The sequence below is a fragment of the Mytilus galloprovincialis genome, chromosome 5, assembly GCF_965363235.1.
Source record: "Mytilus galloprovincialis chromosome 5, xbMytGall1.hap1.1, whole genome shotgun sequence".
Lineage (NCBI taxonomy): Eukaryota > Metazoa > Mollusca > Bivalvia > Mytilida > Mytilidae > Mytilus > Mytilus galloprovincialis.
Genome location: NC_134842.1, coordinates 58,351,150 through 58,371,120, shown reverse-complemented (window position 1 = coordinate 58,371,120; position 19,971 = coordinate 58,351,150). Strand labels below are relative to the sequence as shown.

At 31.1% G+C, this 19,971-nt stretch overlaps 1 protein-coding gene across 4 annotated transcripts in view; it reads right to left on the bottom strand.

The window, feature by feature from the left end:
- The window catches only part of LOC143076130 (calcium-transporting ATPase sarcoplasmic/endoplasmic reticulum type-like), a 78,718-nt gene that overhangs the window by 34,427 nt on the left and 24,320 nt on the right, over positions 1 to 19,971 (bottom strand). For all 4 annotated transcript variants that reach the window (XM_076251788.1, XM_076251787.1, XM_076251785.1 and 1 more), the window contains exons 7-8: positions 18,756 to 18,841; positions 18,282 to 18,348 (exon numbers count right to left, since the gene is read on the bottom strand). In XM_076251788.1, coding sequence (XP_076107903.1) covers positions 18,282 to 18,348; positions 18,756 to 18,841 — 153 coding nt within the window. The remainder of the gene's footprint in view (positions 1 to 18,281; positions 18,349 to 18,755; positions 18,842 to 19,971) is intronic.

Here is a 19,971-nt window from a genome sequence, read left to right as displayed (position 1 = left end):
TCTATTATACTTTTTGTCATCAACTTTCCATTCATATTTTCATTTTTTAGTGATAACAATTTGAACATAATAAAGGATTAGCAAAGAATTTGAGTGGTCAAAATGAGAGAATTGTACATAACCATCATTTTATCTTAGAAAACATAAAGAGATAGACTAACTGATTCACTTTTGAAATTCAGAATCAATGCAGCAATAACACAATTTGTTATACCTATCTAGAGGTTTCAAACACCTCTGGTAGGTTCAGTTGCTTTGAAAATTTTATCATCCATATATATGGTTCAAGATTCTATGACTATGGAACAGAATTTACAAGGCACTAAGTCATGTTGTACTTCTTAATCCTCAGATTCTGTTTTCTCTATAAACTTAACAGCTTTGTAATTACTGGAAGTAATGCCTTCACAAATCTTTTAATCACAGTTTAATAGGAACAGTAGCTACTAATTGCAGCTACGAACAGCAACTATTTGTTTGCCTATGTGTGTAGTAATTGGAAGGATTACTGTAATAAAACATGGTTTTGAAAAAAGGTTACAATATCAAAATAAATCCTTCTTTACTTTATATTTCACTACAACTTTTCCTAAACACCAAGAGGTAAGACAAATTTTGAGTTCATGGCATACTTGTATACTTGTTACATTGTTCTATAACATATAAATATATCATTTCAGCAAGAAAGATTCACAGAAATGGAAAATTTGCAAGATCCCTTAACCATAAAAAAACTATAAGCTCTCAAGAGCCTGTGTCGCTCACCTTGGTCTATGTACATATTAACCAATGGATACAGATAAATTCATGACAACTTGTGTTTTGGTGATTGTGATCTTACTTTACTGAACATTCTTGCTGCTACAATTATCTCATCTATAATGAACTTGGCAAAGTAATTACAGTTGAAAATATTTTGTAAAAATTTACAAAAATTTATGAAATTGTTAAAAATTGACTGTAAAGGGCAATAACTCCCGAAGGGATCAATTGTCAATTTTGGTCATGTCGATTTATTTGTAGATCTTACTTTGCTGAACATTATTGCTGTTTACAGTTTATCTCTATCTATAATAATATTCAAGATAATTACCATAAACTGCAAAACTTCCTTAAAATTACTTATTCAGGGGCAGCAACCCAACAACAGGTTGTCCAATTTGTCTGACAATTTCAGGGCAGATAGATCTTGACCTTACAAACAATTTTACAACATGTCAGATTTGCTTTAAATGCTTTGGTTTCAAAGATAAAAGCCAAAATCTACATTTATCTATTCTTTGTTTCTTTTCAGACAGAAACATGTAAAATTGAGAATGGAAATGGGGAATGTGTCAAAGCGACAACAACCCAACCATAAGCAGACAACATCTGAAGGCCACCAATTGGTCTTCAATGTAGCGAGAAACTCCTGCACCTGAAGGCGTCCTTCAGCTTCAAATTTTGATATAAGTAGAATGCTTTCAGAATAGCAGTTTTTATTTAATGTGACTCTGGAAATATGGAATAGAGCATTGTTGCAATTAGCATGACAGGAAATGCATAAACATGCACTGAGGTCAAAGGAAGGTCATTTCCTACTCACTATTTATGAAGACCATGCAATAATTCCTAACATTCTGAAAGTAATAATTTGGATCATAAAATATTATTATAGAAAAAAGATATTAGGCTTATAGATAAGATGTCCAGATAATTGGTAATTAACTGACAGTAACACCTGTCAGTCACAAGGTTGTATGGTCATAACTGCTGATACAAACACTCTCAGCAACCTGCTAAACCAAGAATAATACTTTGTAAATCATTGAAGTGATTCACAGTGTTTTTAATCCCCATTATAACCAAGATTGTCAGTCCAAAATATACAGGGGTTAAGGTAAAAAATAGGTTAACAAGATTATTTGGTTTCTTTGATGAAACAAATTTTGATATATATGTGTAACTAAATCTACTAATAAAACAAGTCCTGATTCTTGAAAAATATAAAAAGTCTGACTAATCTTCTTTCCTAAATTTAAATATATATATTACATTAAACATTAAGATAATAATTTGACTGATAAATCAGACAGCAACAGCATCATTTCTGTTTGGGTCATAGAGAGTTTACACTTGCAAGTTTATACACAAATTTATTTATTATCAGAATAAAAGAGATTTATGTGAGCTGCACTGTACAGACATCTACATGCTGGATGTTTTAACATCCTCTGTGAAATATTAAATAAATCAAGGACTGCAAATTTATGAAAAACTTACGGTTACACATGTACACAAGTCATAATTTTTTGAAATGGTTCGTTGGAAGACAATTACTTTAAAGAAATAATGAATCTTAGTCATGTTTTTCTTATTGAAATCTTAGCAAGATAAAAGGACATAATTCATAAATGATAGCCTTTCAGTTGGATATTTTAACAATTCTCATAATGAATGAGTTTATTCAAATGCCATCCAAACCACCAATGTTACATTTACAATAGTAGATAGAATTATTATTTTCATCTATTGATTCTCTCACACCCCTAAATGACATTTTGTTTCAATTTATATAATGACCCTTTTCAAAACATTGAAATTTCAATTTCACTAGTTTTCATAATACATCTATAAAATCTTTAATATTGATAAAATGCATCTAAAACTTTATCGACTATTCTTGTTGAAACAGGTACAAAGAAAAGAAAAATCATCTTTGCTGAGCCAAGTGATTAAAAATATCTAATCAGAGTAAATGATCTTGGCACTTATAAACACATAATGTGATATGAATACTTCATCATGATAATGTATATGTAAGTTGATTACAGCTGCATAATCAAGAACTATTTTTCAAAATATATCATCATCACAATAATGCATTTGATTTAAAGTAAGATATGTAATAAATTTGGTTTGCCAAATGTGATTTTAACCTGTTCTATGAAAAAAATACATAAAAGATCTACGGGTTGCTTTACCTAATAAACAGGGTTATTCATTAACATTGCATTTAGAAAAGTTACTGTTTAAATTTCTCTTTCAAATTTAAACAGCTTTCAATCGCAATCACTTATCTTTCAAGCCAAAATTTACCCATCTGAAGGTTCTCTTTTTCATATTTTGTACCCTCTATAGAATAATCTGAATATTTGTTTCACCTACAAATGATATGCAATTTAAACTCTAATACCCATGACTGACTGAAGCTTATTGTAATATTGCAAGGTTTCTTCATTATAACAGCGACCTTGTAAAGAACTGAACATGCAGTTAGTACATATTGATATGCATAGCAGGTTCAGAGAGTCTATCTTTGAGTTTCTGGCATGATAACAATGCAACAATGTCTGAAAAATGACATCTGAAACAATTTATCAGTTAATAGCTCATTGCACACTTTCATTTATACTCAAAGTTAACTAAACATCAAAGTTATGTAGCATAATGCTATTTTTAGATTGATAGATTTATCTTGATTTCCCAATGAAAAGTGGCCTTTCTGACAAAAATATGTTTTAACCCTGCTTCCATCAAAGGTTGCATCAGGTCACTGAAGTTTGAATGTTTTCCTGAATCAGCAATTTGTACATGTTCCCCTTGCCAAATTCCTTTCTTTCGAAAGTTCTTTTAAACTCTTTTTTCCTAAGGCAGTGTTATTAACAGTCTTTTCACATTAAAGAAAGGTAGCTCTGATCAAAGGTATATTCGTACTTAGATTAAGTATATACTGATTTCTTAAATCTTGATGTAAGAGAAATTTAGCAATGGAATATTTTTTCCAACAGAAAAATAATGATAAAACAAGAATGTGTCCAAAGTACACGGATGCCCCACTTGCACTATCCTTTACCATGTTTCATGGACCGTGAAATTGGGTAATAATCTAATTTGGCATTAAAATTAGAAAGATTTTACTATAGGGAACATATGTACTAAGTTTCAAGTTGATTCGACTTCAATTTTATCAAAAACTACCTTGACCAAAAACTTTAACCTGAAACTCCCACTTTCATTTTCTGTTTAGTGGACTGTGAAATTGGGGTCAAAAGTCTAATTTGGCTTTAAAATTAAAAAGATCATATCATAAGCAACAAGTTTACTAAGTTTCAAGTTGATTGGACTTCAGCTTCATCAAAAACTACCTTGACCAAAAACTTTAACCTGAAACTCCCACTTTCATTTTCTATGTTCAGTGGACGGTGAAATCGGGGTCAAAAGTCTAATTTGGCTTAAAATTAGAAAGATCATATCATAAGCAACAAGTGTACTAAGTGTCAAGTTGATTGGACTTCAGCTTCATCAAAAACTACCTTGACCAAAAACTTTAACCTGAAACTCCCACTTTCATTTTCTATGTTCAGTGGACGGTGAAATCGGGGTCAAAAGTCTAATTTGGCTTTAAAATTAGAAAGATCATATCATAAGCAACAAGTGTACTAAGTGTCAAGTTGATTTGACTTCAGCTTCATCAAAAACTACCTTGACCAAAAACTTTAACCTGAAACTCCCACTTTCAGTTTCTATGTTCAGTGGACCGTGAAATGGGGTCAAAAGTCTAATTTGGCTTTAAAATTAGAAAGATCATATCATAAGCAACAAGTGTACTAAGTTTCAAGTTGATTGGACTTCAGCTTCATCGAAAACTACCTTGACCAAAAACTTTAACCTAAACGGACGCACAGATGGACGAACGAACGGAAGCACAGACGGACGGACGAACAGACGGACGGACGAACGGAGCCACAGACCAGAAAACATAATGCCCCTCTACTATCGTAGGTGGGGCATAAATATTCAAAAAGAGGGGCAAAAGATATCAGAGGGACTTCCAAACTCATAGATTGAAAATAAACGTACAATGCCATGGCTGAAAAAGAAAGACAGACAAACAGATAAAAGTCCAGAAGACACAACATAGAAAACTTAAGACAGCAACATGAACCTCACCAAAAACTGGGGGTAATCTCAGCAGATCCTTCTCTACATGTGGCACCTGTCATGTTGCTCATGTTATTACAAACCTGGTCTAATTTGGTAGGTCACATATATGCATTCGTGGAAAGGGAATGGGATTGTAATTAAGACATAAAGAACATATCCGATATCATTTGTGTGAAATGAGTCTCTACTTGAGTGGTCTCTTGCCCAAAAATGTATGCTGTCAACTCAGATGTTTACTGCTTGATGAAATTGCAGGTTTTAAGCATGAAATATAAAAGGTTCAATTACTACAGATTATATTGACCACATGTTGCCCAGATGTCTGCCTACAAATCTCACTGACAAATATGTGATAAGGAAGATCAGTGTGCTGACATTTAAATTCTGATAAATCAAAAATCTATTAGAGGATGCTGTTATTAACAAACTACTCAATATAACCTGCTATCATGTAAACATTTCTTTTTAGACAAGTCATGTGATCTTGAACTTTGATTTATTTATTTATTATGTCTTATGAATCCACTTTAAACCTTTGGCCAATCATAGTTTTAATAAATCAGGTCTTCTCTATGAAATGCCAATGAGCAACACAAAATAACATTACACAAGTATTTTGAACTAACATTTAAAAATATGATAACATATTTCCAGGCTCTCTTGGAATGCTTCATTTTCAAGAAAAAAGACCTAACATGAACATAATGTGACTAATCTCACACAAGAGACCAACCCAAATGACACAGAAATAAACAATAATAGGACACCGTATGGCCTTCACTAATGAGAAAAGTCCATAATGCAAAGTCAGCTACAAAAGCCCCCAAAATGACAAATGTCAAACAATTTAAATGGGAAAACTATCAGCCTAATTAATGTACAAAATAATGAATAAAAACAAATATGCTACATAGCAACAACTAACAAACACCAAGTAAGCTGCTCCTGACATGGGACAGGCACTTACAAAATATGGAGGGGTTAAACTTGTTAGAAGGTGCCAACCCTCACCTAATCTGGGACAGTGGTGTAACAGTACAACACAAGAACAAAACCAAGACTGTACTGGCATATATCACTGAAACTGTCTATATCAATGTGTCATTTAGATGTACATGTATGTGTATACACATAGATATAGACATCTGTGACATTCATTATCCCTCCCACTCCTATTACACACCAAGACTTTTTTTACAAGATATATCTGTTCATATTTTATACAGACTATTTTTTATTATTACATTTATCAATAGTTTGTATCCAAGTAACAATGCTGGTTACTTTTAATAGAGATTCAGATTTTACTTGTTTTTAAATATAAATGCATGAAATGAGGGTCAAATATTTGACAAAATTTAATTACTTATACATTGCAGTTTCCAGATCTAACTGAATTTAATACTGAAGTTCAGTGTGCTATCTATGACCCTCCGAAATGATTTACAATTGGTCTTTTAGAAATATATAAATAATAGCCTTTACAAATCTACTGTAGACCATGAATCATTTTATTGACCATTGACCAGATATACATCAAAGATGTCAGATATATATATATATTCAGGAAAGAACACCTGTTTAAAGCAAAATTGAGAGCACTGAATTTTTTCATCAAACAAACCAAAAAATTGGATATATAAAATCCTCCTTATCATTCAAATTGAAGTAACATGTCCACCTATCCAAAATGTTTAGCCCATGCCTGCTAACAGTTTCTCACTCAAAGAGTAAATCAATTAAAAAGACAAAGTTCCCAGTTGAGAGTTTATCTGTTTGAAAACAAATATATGTGGTAAAGAGAAGAATCTTCGTTAAACAGAAAAATCAGGAATAACTTTTGACATTTCATTTTTTCCATGCAATTGTTACAATTATCTAATATATTATTAATTCTATCAGTACCCCATTATAACAACAACAAACTTCAGACGTACCCAAATTTTCACCTTGTTATTTTTGTAACAGATTGTGCCATAAACATTAGAAAACACACATATTTCCTCCCTGCAGAGAGAAGATTACAAGATTATTTTAATTAAATCTTCATCAAATTAGATAGATATTGCTCTCTTTCAGTAACATGTTATACTTTAGCTCTTCCTTCATTAAACCAAAACACTTGCCAATTTCATCACTACTGGTTCCAGGTAGTCAATGTCTCTACAGTGATGTGTTTTACACTTTCAACAGTTCTGTTGAGTACTATTCCACCTTTTACTAATTGCAAATCATTAACAGTATCTAATTTTACCATCTCTCCACTGAAGCTGAAATCACCTTGATGTTCAACTCAAAACATAAATGGTTTTTTGTTAACTACTCTTGTTTTTATGTTTAGATTTTATTGCCACCATTATTCTGGGTTAGCAGAATGGTACTATCTGAAGAAGAAGATGAATGTACCTGGACATTGCACAATGACATGTGCTTCTGCATTCTATAGAAGTATGCCTGCCAATTATTAGTATACAAGAATGCCTGAGATAGAGCACTCCAAGTTTGTTTCCATGTTTTTATAGGTTAAAAGCCTTGATTTCAGTCAAAGCTTGCTCTAGATTCAAGGGGGAGGGGACAATGTAAAGTAAAGTTTTGACAACTGGATATGGACACTTGTTTGGCACTGAAGAACCTTGCTATCAAGATTTTTATATACTACTTTCTTATTGCTGTCTCAATAACCCATATTGTTTTCTATTTCTGCAAATACTTGAATCTTCTCAACAAATGTCTCTTAAAATACAAATAGGATGTATATCATATAAACCTATTTGCAACTCGATATAAAATGTCCTCCCTTATTTAAAAAAATATAAAATATAAACCTGGTTGTCAAACTCATAACAGATAAGTGCAAATAACACTCATGCTTTTTCCTACATTTTAATTTGAGTTGATTGGGTGTCAAAAAGAATTAAATGACAAGAGTGCAAGACAGATAAATATCTAGGCTACCCTGGGATAATATTTCATGTCATCCCAGATACATGAATGTAGTCAGCCTTTTATGACAATGATTCAAATGTGTTTGAATCCCTGAAAATATCTTGCTATTAAATGCCTGAATGATTTGCAAACATAATTTGTTTCCTAATCTTATAAATAATGAAAAAATATTCATGTTAGGTTCAGACTTCTTATGTGTAAAATCAAGTCTGACATGTCTCTGTAGAGTTATGAAGACAATTGTCCCTTCAATAATTGTCTCCAAAGCATTTGGACAAGTCTTAAATACAATTTTGATGCCATAAAATTTATGGAACTTATTTGCTGAACATGTTTGTTCTACAATGGAAAGTCTAGTTTATTTCTAAGTCACAATTGTCCTGGTCTTATCATTGAATTTACTTTTTCAATTCTATTTAAATAAAACAACCAATTCTACATTCCATTTTACTTTAAGCTTTATGTCTAATAATGTAGTAGCAACAGTTTTAGCTGTAATAGCTTGACAAATTAAATTCAACAGTTTCTCATTGCTACTGTGTTTGCTATTTAATCTTATTTCAAATGTACAAACTACTCTTCCCACTCAAAAGACAACCAACACTGTGCAACTGTCTCCTAGATTAAAATTAACTAATGAAAATTCAAATAACCATATGTAATAAAACATCTACTTTCTCTATAGGAATTCTCACAAATTGTAATCATTTATCGTTTTATGTCTTTATAAATAACCAAATCATAGCCTTTAATATCAATAAATTTAAAGCAATCATTTTTATTTCATGAATTTATATATCAGCTTGAAATTGGCAAGGACCACAATTACAATCCAATTTTTTTTAATCAGAAATTTTTCAAGCCTTCAGCAATCCAACATAAATCTAGATAATTTGTTATTTTCATTAATCTGCTAAAACCTCTAACAATAATAATGCGGTAGTGTTTTTAATTTCTGCTTGAAATCATAAATTCTACCCCTAATTTTACTAAAATAACAAACCTAAAATAGTACAAAAGTAAATAAAAGGCATACACAAGATGAACAGTTACTGCAAAAAATATGTGGTATTGGCTATGCTCATTGTTGAAAGTCGTACTATGACCTAAAGTATTAATATTTAAGCAAAACACTACATCTGTTCATTTGCAATTTCATGTTTTGAAAAGCTTTTTACTTGGGATAAAAAATCCTTAAAATAGTCTTCCCCATAAATATTAATAAATATTTGTATATGTAAAGATAAGACTAGGTACTTTATTAACTAATCCATCATTGATCTTAATTTGATTCTTTAGATTTCTTTTGATGTATGTGGATTTATATTATAAGACTGATATTCACAATAAGAAATCATGCAAGATTAATAAAAACACCTACAGAAAAACTTCTAAAAATAATAATAAATAATAAAATTTACTAGAAATGCTTAGGATGAGACAGTGAGGTCTTCAAAGAGCAAGGATTTGATTACAAAAATCAAAACACATGAACAACTCTGTTGAGCTTTGTTAGCATTCTTAGAGCTAAAATAAAGCAAGAAATATTCTGTGAGATTCCATAGTTACCTACAATCAATATGAATTACTTTTCAAGACACATACTACATATATATGTCTATTGATTTCTTTCAAGGTCAAACAATTTTGCAACTTAATTGATGATGATTTAATATCTGACAACAGAAAATCTGGTAGAATGCATTAAATTTTTTTCAGAAGCTTTTTTTGATTTTCACATTGTATTTCTGACAAAATTTTAGAACATCAAGTTTTGATCTACAGGGCAAGTGAATTTGATCATTTCAACATACGTACAATGTTAGGAGTGGGCAAACCTTCTAGAAAATAACTACAACGGTGGAAGTGGGCAAAACATTAAGAAGGTCCCGTTTAAAAGTGGAAGTGGGCAAAACTTTTAGAAACTACCCTGTTCTGACCCTTAATTGCACATGTCATTTCTTTTCCTTCATTTTGATAATTGAATAATCAGATATATAAATTCATATGAATTCAATGTTTCTAGATAAATCTACAGTCAAATTGAGGTTAGAAGAAGTTGGTACTCCACTGTGGCAATGAAAGAATCAACAGGAACATCATTAAGTGTTGTTAGAAAATACCCTGAAATTTCACTTAACAATTCAATCAAAAATCTGTGACATCTGTTCATGTGAAAAATGATCTATCTGCACCAGACATGATTATTTTTCTGTTTACATCTACCCAGACAATGATATGACTTCGAAGACCAAACGAACACATCTTTAAACACGAGGCTATTTTTCTAGGCAGGGCTTTAATATCAACATGGCTTAGCAAGTTACAAATTACAGAGATGAAAAAGCAAGAAAATTTGAAATAAGTTCAAGATCAATTGTGTGGATTCTGTAGTAATATCTGCTGACTTGAAATGTTTTTCCAAATATCCTACTAAGGCCCCATATCCATTCAAAAATAAAAAATAGAGAAATTACAGCAATGATTACTACAGAAGATTTGCTTGGATTCTTCACCTAACAATCTATCACCTCTCTGAAGGATGTATCTGTTACCTGACTGAACTAAGTCTGTCAACACAAGCAACACGTCTTTACATCATCAGAAATCTTAATGAGATCTCCTGTGATCTGGTGTAAGTCAGCATAATTCTAGAATACATTTAGATTTGAAACCTTCAAGGGATTACAATCTGTTAGATGAGGTACAATGTATAAGCATTTCAATTATTCAAGAAAAACAACAGAATCTTTTTTTAACAAAACAACATAATCTGCCAAAATAAACTTGCTTTTACTTCTTCTTTTGAAAACATATCCATTCAATCTTGGAAAAGGGGGGGGGGGATTAGTTAATGATGCTTATTTATATAAGATGATGTCTGTTATATTTGTTTTTGGTTATTGTTTTGTTCAGAAACGAGTAAGTCTTTTTTTTTTTTTCTTTTCTCCAAGTTTGTCATTGTACAATCCTATAAACATAACCATGGGTTCATTACAATATGTGTCATAGTGTGGTTCAGGTCCACATCTAACAATTCATTTATATTTTGCACATGCTTTCTTTTTTCACATTTCATGCACCCAACAATAATGATATAGAAAAATATTATACTCAGTGTTCTCCCCAGAAATTTTGGATAGCATCACATTTGGCGTAAAAAATAAATTGTATTTTTTTCAATGCAATTTTTCGCGTCGTGGTAATGCTCAATTTTCTTTATGTTATATACGTTATTGTTTATTACAAAATGTATTATATTGTTTGTATGCTATAGGCCCTTATTTGGTGAATAAAATATTCTATTCCACCCTATTCTTTGTGTCTATATTGTTGAATTCATAACTGAGAATACAATTAAAACAAGAGTGCACACGCTGAAATGTCTCGCCTTCTATACTAATCATTGATATTATGTTGATAGTCCTAAGTAAAAAGCTAAGCTTTATAACAACTGTAACCATAAACTTAACATTAACCAAGATAACTAAACAAAGACCAATGAACCTTGAAAATGAGGTCAAGGTCAGATGAACCATGCCAGGCAGACATGTACAGCTAACAATGCTTCTATACAACATATATAGTTGACCTATTACTTATAGTTTGGAAAAATAGACCAAAACACAAAAACTTAACACTGTGCAATGAACCGTGAAAATGAGGTCATGGTCAAATAAAACCTGCGCGACTGACATAAAGATCATTAAATATTTCCATACACCAAATATAGTTGACCTATGGCATATAGTATTAGATAAAAAGACCAAAACTCAAAAACTTAACTTTGACCACTGAACCATGAAAATGAGGTCAAGGTCACATGACATCTGCCCGCTAGACATGTACACCTTACAATCATTCCATACAACAAATATAGTAGACCTATTGCATATAGTATGAGAACAACAGACCAAAACACAAAAATTGAACTATAACCACTGAACCATGAAAATGAGGTCAAGGTCAGATGACACCTGCCAGTTAGACATGTACACCTTACAGTCCTTCCATACACCGAATATACTAGCCCTATTGCTTATAGTATCTGAGATATGGACTTGACCACCAAAACTTAACCTTGTTCACTGATCCATGAAATGAGGTCGAGGTCAAGTGAAAACTGTCTGACAGACATGAGGACCTTGCAAGGTACGCACATATCAAATATAGTTATCCTATTACTTATAATAAGAGAGAATTCAACATTACAATAAATTTGAACTTTTTTTTCAAGTGGTCACTGAACCATGAAAATAAGGTCAAGGACATTGGACATGTGACTGACGGAAACTTCGTAACATGAGGCATCTATATACAAAGTATGAAGCATCCAGGTCTTCCATCTTCTAAAATATAAAGCTTTTAAGAAGTTAGCTAACGCCGCCGCCGTAGCCGCCGCCGCCGCCGGATCACTATCCCTATGTCGAGCTTACTGCAACAAAAGTTGCAGGCTCGACAATAAAACCATGATAACAGTATTTTCAGTTTATGTTTTCTATATTCATTTATAGTTCCAGAATTATTTTTTTCCTCTTGGGCCAAATAAAAATATATGTGTATAGATACAATTGCACTAAACATGTAGGAAAAAACACTGGTTCTTATAATAAAAAAAAGGGAAGAGAAAGTATCATTTAGCAATAAAATTTAAATTAAAAAACTTTTTTATATCAAAATGATATATATATGTTTAACAAAGTTATCTTATAAATAGTCTGTTAATACTTAGTTTTCTGTCTACTGTGCCATTTGTGGATATGTAGTTATTATTGTAAAATGCGGATTTTTGTCATATCTGGTCCGATTCCGATCAGTAGTTTACACTAAAATATTAAATGGCCGCCGAAAGCAATGAAAAATACGAAAATAAAACAATGATTGACAAGAGATTGGGAATGAATATGGCGTTTTTAATGCATTAAATGGATGAAACAGAAACTTAAGCCAATTATGATCACTTTCTAAAGAAAGTTCAAAACTTATATAGCTCAAAATCAAAATGTTCACTCTCGATTTTCTACTAGTAACAGGAAGAAAGAAAGTAATACTAATATTTTGAAAGTCATAAAAAGATAAGACTTAATCTTTTTTTAAAAGAGAAAAAATGTTTGTTTCTATGAATTTTCATTTTGCAAACATATATTTTGATTTATTTTATGATTTTCTGATTTCATTTTCTTCTTGTCGAACTTAGCGATTGCATACCACGTGGTATTAAAGGGAAACTTCGCAAAAAAATCAAAAATTGATATTATGTCCATTCTGTATAAAAATGCTCAAATTTATAGATATAAAAGTTTTATTCCGCTAAATAAGAGATCACCATCGATTTTAAATTTTGAGTATCAGTTCTCTGCGCTCCGCCATCTTGTCACCTTCTCCGATGAAAAATCCCGATATGTCTATAAACCACAAAGGAACAAAACTACAGTAAACGATGTAGTCGTAATTGCGTGTCGATATCTTGTCAATCGTACGGTTGTTTTATCTGACTGACTAACTTGATACGGAAAATGGTCTTATTTTTTTTAAATAACCATATAGTCTGTTATTTTTAAACTGATAATATTGTAATTAGTTAAAAAGTCAAAGTTCAAATCATAAATAAGTGTTCCGTGGAAATTGTTTTCGAAAATCTAATTCGTTCATAATTCTTTAAAGTAATAAACTTTATTTAAATAAATTCGGATCTTCCCTCATCTGATCACCAGCATGGCTAAAGGTATTACTCCCAAAGGTATTGGAAGGGGTGTAAGGTGACACGTGCAGGTATTCAATCGATTTCCTGTCCGGCGGGCTTGCAAGTTCATGCATCGTCTCACTTCTGTAGGTATTGATCAGTGTACACGACCGTAACTTATAACTTTCCATTTTGAACTATCAGGTGCATGTATAATATACATTTTTGTCTTGCGTGTCCGAAAGTGATATAATATACTAGTCATTACTGAACTCATACGCTTGTTTATAAATAACATTTCTGGTGTAAAGAATATTATTTATAAAAAAAAAAAAAAATACAAAAAAAAAAATTTGAAGAAATACAAATCTATTTACATATTTTTCCTAGGATTAATTTGGGAAAATGTAATATATACTCGTTGTCAATAGTTTAGGACAGATTGGAACATACCAGAATTATTGATTTAAAAAAATGTGCGCACTTGTCGACGATTCGTGTATACATACGCCTGGGTAGAAAGTTACGGAACTATAGTCAGTAGCGCAATTTAAAATATGTATACATGTATACATTGAACATAAGAAAGAAACATACATTTTGTGTAAATTGTGGTAAAAGTTTTGTAAATAGACTAGTCCACGTATGCCAACAGTATGTAATCAACGAATTCGATAGACTATTGTATACCAAAAGAAGAAAAAGAAAAAAAAGAAACAATTTGATTTAAATACAGGTCAATTTATAACTTGCTTTGGTTCATCGCAGTTAAGAACATAGTAAACTCACAGATTTATATATCAATTAGATTGTTCTCGAATAAAGGACGAAATTCGTCATCATCACAATTGTTCCAACATTCATGTAAAATATATGCAACTGGACGTACACTAATAATCCCCAAGGGATGTGAATATTTCCTAGGAAAACTATTGAGTATCAATTTTGGGATTTATTTTCTCTCTTGATATTCAATGACAGCAATTTAAAGAATAAACTGCTTGTCGGATATTTGTCCGCTTTAGGGGTATTCTTGCAAGTTGAACAGACTTATAATAACATTCAAAAATAGGGAAAGATAACATTAAATTCGTTGTCTTTTAATTTGAAACATCTTTGGTCAAATAGTTATTTAAGTATATATATACGTTGGGAGACGACGATTATTATAGTAGTCTCAGATTTTAAGGACGTTCCCGATTATGAATAAATTTGGTTGACGTTATTCACACTTGAAAAGAATATCTATTCGTAATTTTTCGATTCCATTCCATGAAGATCCTTAAATTTCCTGTCAACTTTTTATACCTCTTAAGTACAAAAGTATTTTTTCTTTATTCGTACATATTATATTCCGCTTCGGTAGAGTTATCTTCAGATAGTTTCAGATATTAATTAATTAACATGGCTTTCAAAAGTCTAAATGTAAGTGTTCTCGTACATTTTTCGCCTAATAAAGACAAATAAAAATGATTTAGTAAAGCTATATCTAATTTCTAAGTCCCCCTTTTTTATGAGACATTAATCAAGGACAAGACTTGTATATCATTTCATTCTGACATATGAATTAAGTTTCCCGTCTTTAACCGAAAATTGTGTATTTCTTAGTAAATTAACTTATTTGAATTCAAATAAATAATAGCACCAAATATAATTAAATAATTCCACGGGGACCAATTTTTATTTGTCACCAACTTGAATATGTATATTTAATGTGTGTATTAAATGCTCCCACTGATCCGAATAGACAGTCACACCTGGCAAGGTGTGCCCTAGAGGCGTGGTTAAATACCGAAGTGCAAATAACAATTTACCTTTCAACAAGCCATCTACGAGTATTGCCACAGAACCGTGAATGCACACATCGTATAAACCTAGTCATAGCAGAGATAGTAAAAGGTCAATAAGAGTACACCAACATATTGTCTTTACAGATTATTGTACTTTAATTTGTTCACCTTATCAGTCCGAAAATGCATTTATTAAAAATAAATTTATAACTTTTTGTGTTGTCTACAAAAATAATTCGAATATATACGTTTAACATAGATAATTTATCTCACGAATGAGTACAATTGAACGTCTGTGCATTTTATCTTCTTATTATCGGATGGTTATTAGATAAAGCATAAGTCATCGGCGCGCTTACGATTACGTTAAAATATGATTAAAAACCAAGACTTTTAATGATTGTATTTTAAATCCCAGCATGCAAAAATCAGGAGAAAACGTCACGACCTACAGGAAGTAGTTGATATTTTTTCATTAATTATTGAATTTCTCCTTTATTACTGCACATATAGCGATAAAACTTTGTGAATATATATATTATGTCATAATGAACATATTTAAACAATAAGTAAAAAATCGTGAATTTTCCCTTTAATCATGTCACAAGTGACAGCTTGGGGTATTCGTATCCAACCACTTATCACCCAAAGGGCAATTAACACCTATGTAATCTCTTAAAATTGCCTCTATTGTCTGACTTGAAGGGATTACAATTAACGGTGATATATTTCTTTATGATCATAAGCGGTAATTAGATGAAAGTTCACAATTTAGGACATGGCTTTGCCATACAGAAACGAGAAAAATAACATCCTGAAAATAATTATAGCGTCGCGGAAATTATTATAGCGTCACAGGAAGAAAATATAGCGTCGCGGTACCGCGACGCTAAAACGGCCTGGGGAGAACACTGGTACTCTTCAATTTTCCAGCTTTCTGGACATCAGACCAGGAGTGTGCTTAAGGAGAATTTCAGTAAACATTTCTTATAGGACTTTTAAATATGTTATGCATTATAAGAATCAATGTATATAAATATCCTGAAAACATTTAAACATTCCAGGAGATATAAAGAGGTATTTTGTTATGTAATAGAAGCATTGGCATTTTCTTACTTGCTTTGCAAATTATTCAAATGTCATTAATTTCTTGCTATAAAAATCTGTGAATAAATCTTGTTAAGCCTTCATTAAAGCCAACAAACCATTTAAGATAGAAGCCATTATGTCTTTCATTATCAATATGACAAGTTGTAATGAAATGAACATTTGATACCAAAAAAAATCACCTCATCACAAAGAGGAAATGAATTTACTTTATATTTGATTGTAAAATCTTCAAATATTGTTCCATACATTGAAATAAATGACAGTTAACTACAAGCGATATTCCCAGAAACATTGAAACAGGTCAATGGAAATAAAGAAGAGTTGGTGTTGTATTTTCAATAAGAAATTTTATAGCTTACATTAAATATATGAACATTTAAAATTATGGTTGATCAAATGAGAATAAAAATAGACCCACAACCCCCTTAAACATTTTCTTTGGAACAGGCCTGTCCTTTTGCATGTTGACTATTCAAATAAATATATTGAAGTAAGGTAAAGTAGGTATAATAAGATAAACAACCAAAGTTGACATAGGGCCTCCTTATTCTTGTCAAGTACTCTGGACTACCCATGGCCTGCCTTCACTAAATGGATGAATGTTTCATTGACAGTAATTCTGCTGCAACTACCAACCAAAAGACTACAAAGCTATCTGCACTTTCTGAACAAGCATGTTTTAATCTTCTTTATCCTTTACACTTATCAGCTACTTCAAAGGAAGCTAACATAAACATCAAATAAAACATGCAGAAGACATCTTCAATCTTTCAATAAATTTGCCTTGTAACCAAATGCACACAGGGAAGAAAGCTCCTTGTAATATTTAGACATCTTGACTACACCCAGGGCACCTATGGCAATCATTTTTGTAACAATGACGCAAGCAGACCACCTGGTATATAATTGTAGCCATGTGTTTTACAAAAAATAACAATCAATTGTTCAATATTATCTAACCATAATCAGGGCATAAAAGAAAATATTTCTCTTTCTGTGGGTACTTTTAAAAGTATAAAATATGATGTAACTATTTATTAATCTCTTAGAATTAATTTGAAACATGAGTTATTGGTAAAATTAAAGCCAGTTTTGAGTGCTTAAATTTAAGTAAAAAATCAATCAAATACCAGCTTAAATCATGGTATTTATCAATTAATCAAGGTGATACATAAATCCTCATCAATTAATTTAGGCCAAAAATAAATCCTATCCTTTCATTTTCAACTGACACAAGTAATAAGTTCTTACTTTAAACTATTATCAATATGGCAGTGCTTACTGAAGTCTTACCAGACTACACGAGTAGTTACATTATGGACCCTTAATCACACAAGCAATAACTACTTGCCAATAAAGCTCTTACTGACAATAGCAAATAAATAGTCTACAAACATATTAACCATTGTATAATCTCCAAGTTAAATGCTACAGCAATAAAGTGTGCACTTTATTGCAAAGTCCATTTAGGGCTATGATTTTGCAAATTTTTAACATATGATAAACAGATCTCCTATAGAGTTTACATACATGTAGGATGTAAATTATCCAGTTATGTAATCAAATAATCCATCCGTCTGGTTTTAAAATATTGGTCCTTACTGCTATTTTATAACAACTTTCAAGTTTGCAAGAATAAACCAAAACTTATCCAATGTTTTCTGGAAATCTCTTTCAAATAATTTCTGGTGTCAACTATTAGTTCTTGTACTATAGTTCAACAAATATGTGTGGTAATTATGTTTGGATATGACTGGTAAAAAAAAAATCACTTGTAACCATGCTCAATTCTTAACATTCATTTGATATTGCACTAGACGACCTACCGATTTCTGTATTGAGTCCGGTACCAATTACAATTCCTCTGCATTTTCCCGCTGCAATATTTGTTCCCTGCAATGATTAAAACATTACCAAATACAATTAAGGTGTCATCGAAACGTCTAGACAAATCTATTTTTCATTGAAATAAAATCATGAATATTTGACTAATTGAAGTAAAGGCTAACACTAATGCATAACACTCCATCAATAAAACAGATTTTTTTCTACAGAAATATAATCAAATCATGCCTTGAATGATATGTCTATTGAGTTAAACAATTTATTGCAATGTTAATTTCAAAGAAAACCATAAATATCTGTGACGGAAAAGTCACATTTTTATTTTTCCAGTTGAATTTTTCTCAAACTTTCTTATAAAAAATATTTGACCTGTCCATGCTTAGTTGTATATATACATTATGTACTTTTAAGTAATTTTCTTTTTGAAGCAGAAATATTTGGACAATTAAACTTACAGAAAAGAGAATATTTTTCTTGTCTTGATTGACGGCTCTTGGATCTGGTATGGGATCTGTGTGCTTGATTACACTTACACTTTCTCCTGTGAATAAAGAACAGTGGATTAAATGTTTTAAAACAAATCCTCTTTTTATGCTAATATTCTTTTACTTATATCATTTCTGGAAGAGCAATACCACCTATATTGATATTTCATCATTCTGACTGATTTGCAGTTCATTTTTTTAAAAGTTTCTATCGATCATATTTTTAAAAATTCGTAAGGGTGTCTCACATACTTTTGCTGTTAATCACAGGCTCAACAAAAAATTGAGGAAAGAATTAATAAAAATATTCCTCTCAATACTATATTTTGATTGTAAGAAGCTTTTGTCCAAGTTTGGTAAAAATCCAGGATAGTTTATAAATCTAATAAATGTTGTAACAAGAATGTGTCCTAAGTACACAGATGCTCTCTGTCCAAGTTTGGTAGAAATCCAGAATAGTTAAAGAAAATTATTAAAATCTTAACCACAGAGTGAATGTAATGTTTCCTGGCAGAAAACTAAGTCTAGTATAAGTAAAATACAGAACACAATTTTTTTATTTACAGAATTTCATTTGACCCAGTTGTTTCAAAGGAGAAGATTTTTGTAAAAGTTATTGGACGAGAATTACTGATGGCAGACTCCAACAGATGAGAAAAGCTCACTTGGCCCGTTACTTCACAATCAATTCTCAATCTATTAGTAGCAAGAAAAATAGCATCATTAAATATTTACATGATACTTTAATAGTAAAAAACCAAGATTTATCAGACTTGAGAACTTATATTTAAACACTTGTCTAAATTACATACAACAAAAAAATAGGTAAAATATTTTTTAGCTGAGATAGTAATATTTTAATAAGGCTTGCCATTAGAAAATATCAAAAACACTTTAAAATCTTGTAAAAGAAAGTTTATTTCAAAGATCTAACTACAAATTGATAAGTCTGTAATGATGCAATAGAATCCAGAAGATTTCAATGATTATAAAGATTGTAGTAAAGTACACTGAGATTAAAAAAATGGATATGCAAGTGTAAAAACTTGACTCCATTAAAATCTATATTGGGGATATAACCAGAACCAGAATAACAAATTTTAAAGTCTAGGTCAGAAATCAGACAACATAGAATTTTTTTACGTCTTGTCTTTAGAATGTTTACTTTTTAAAGATTAAAAAGAAT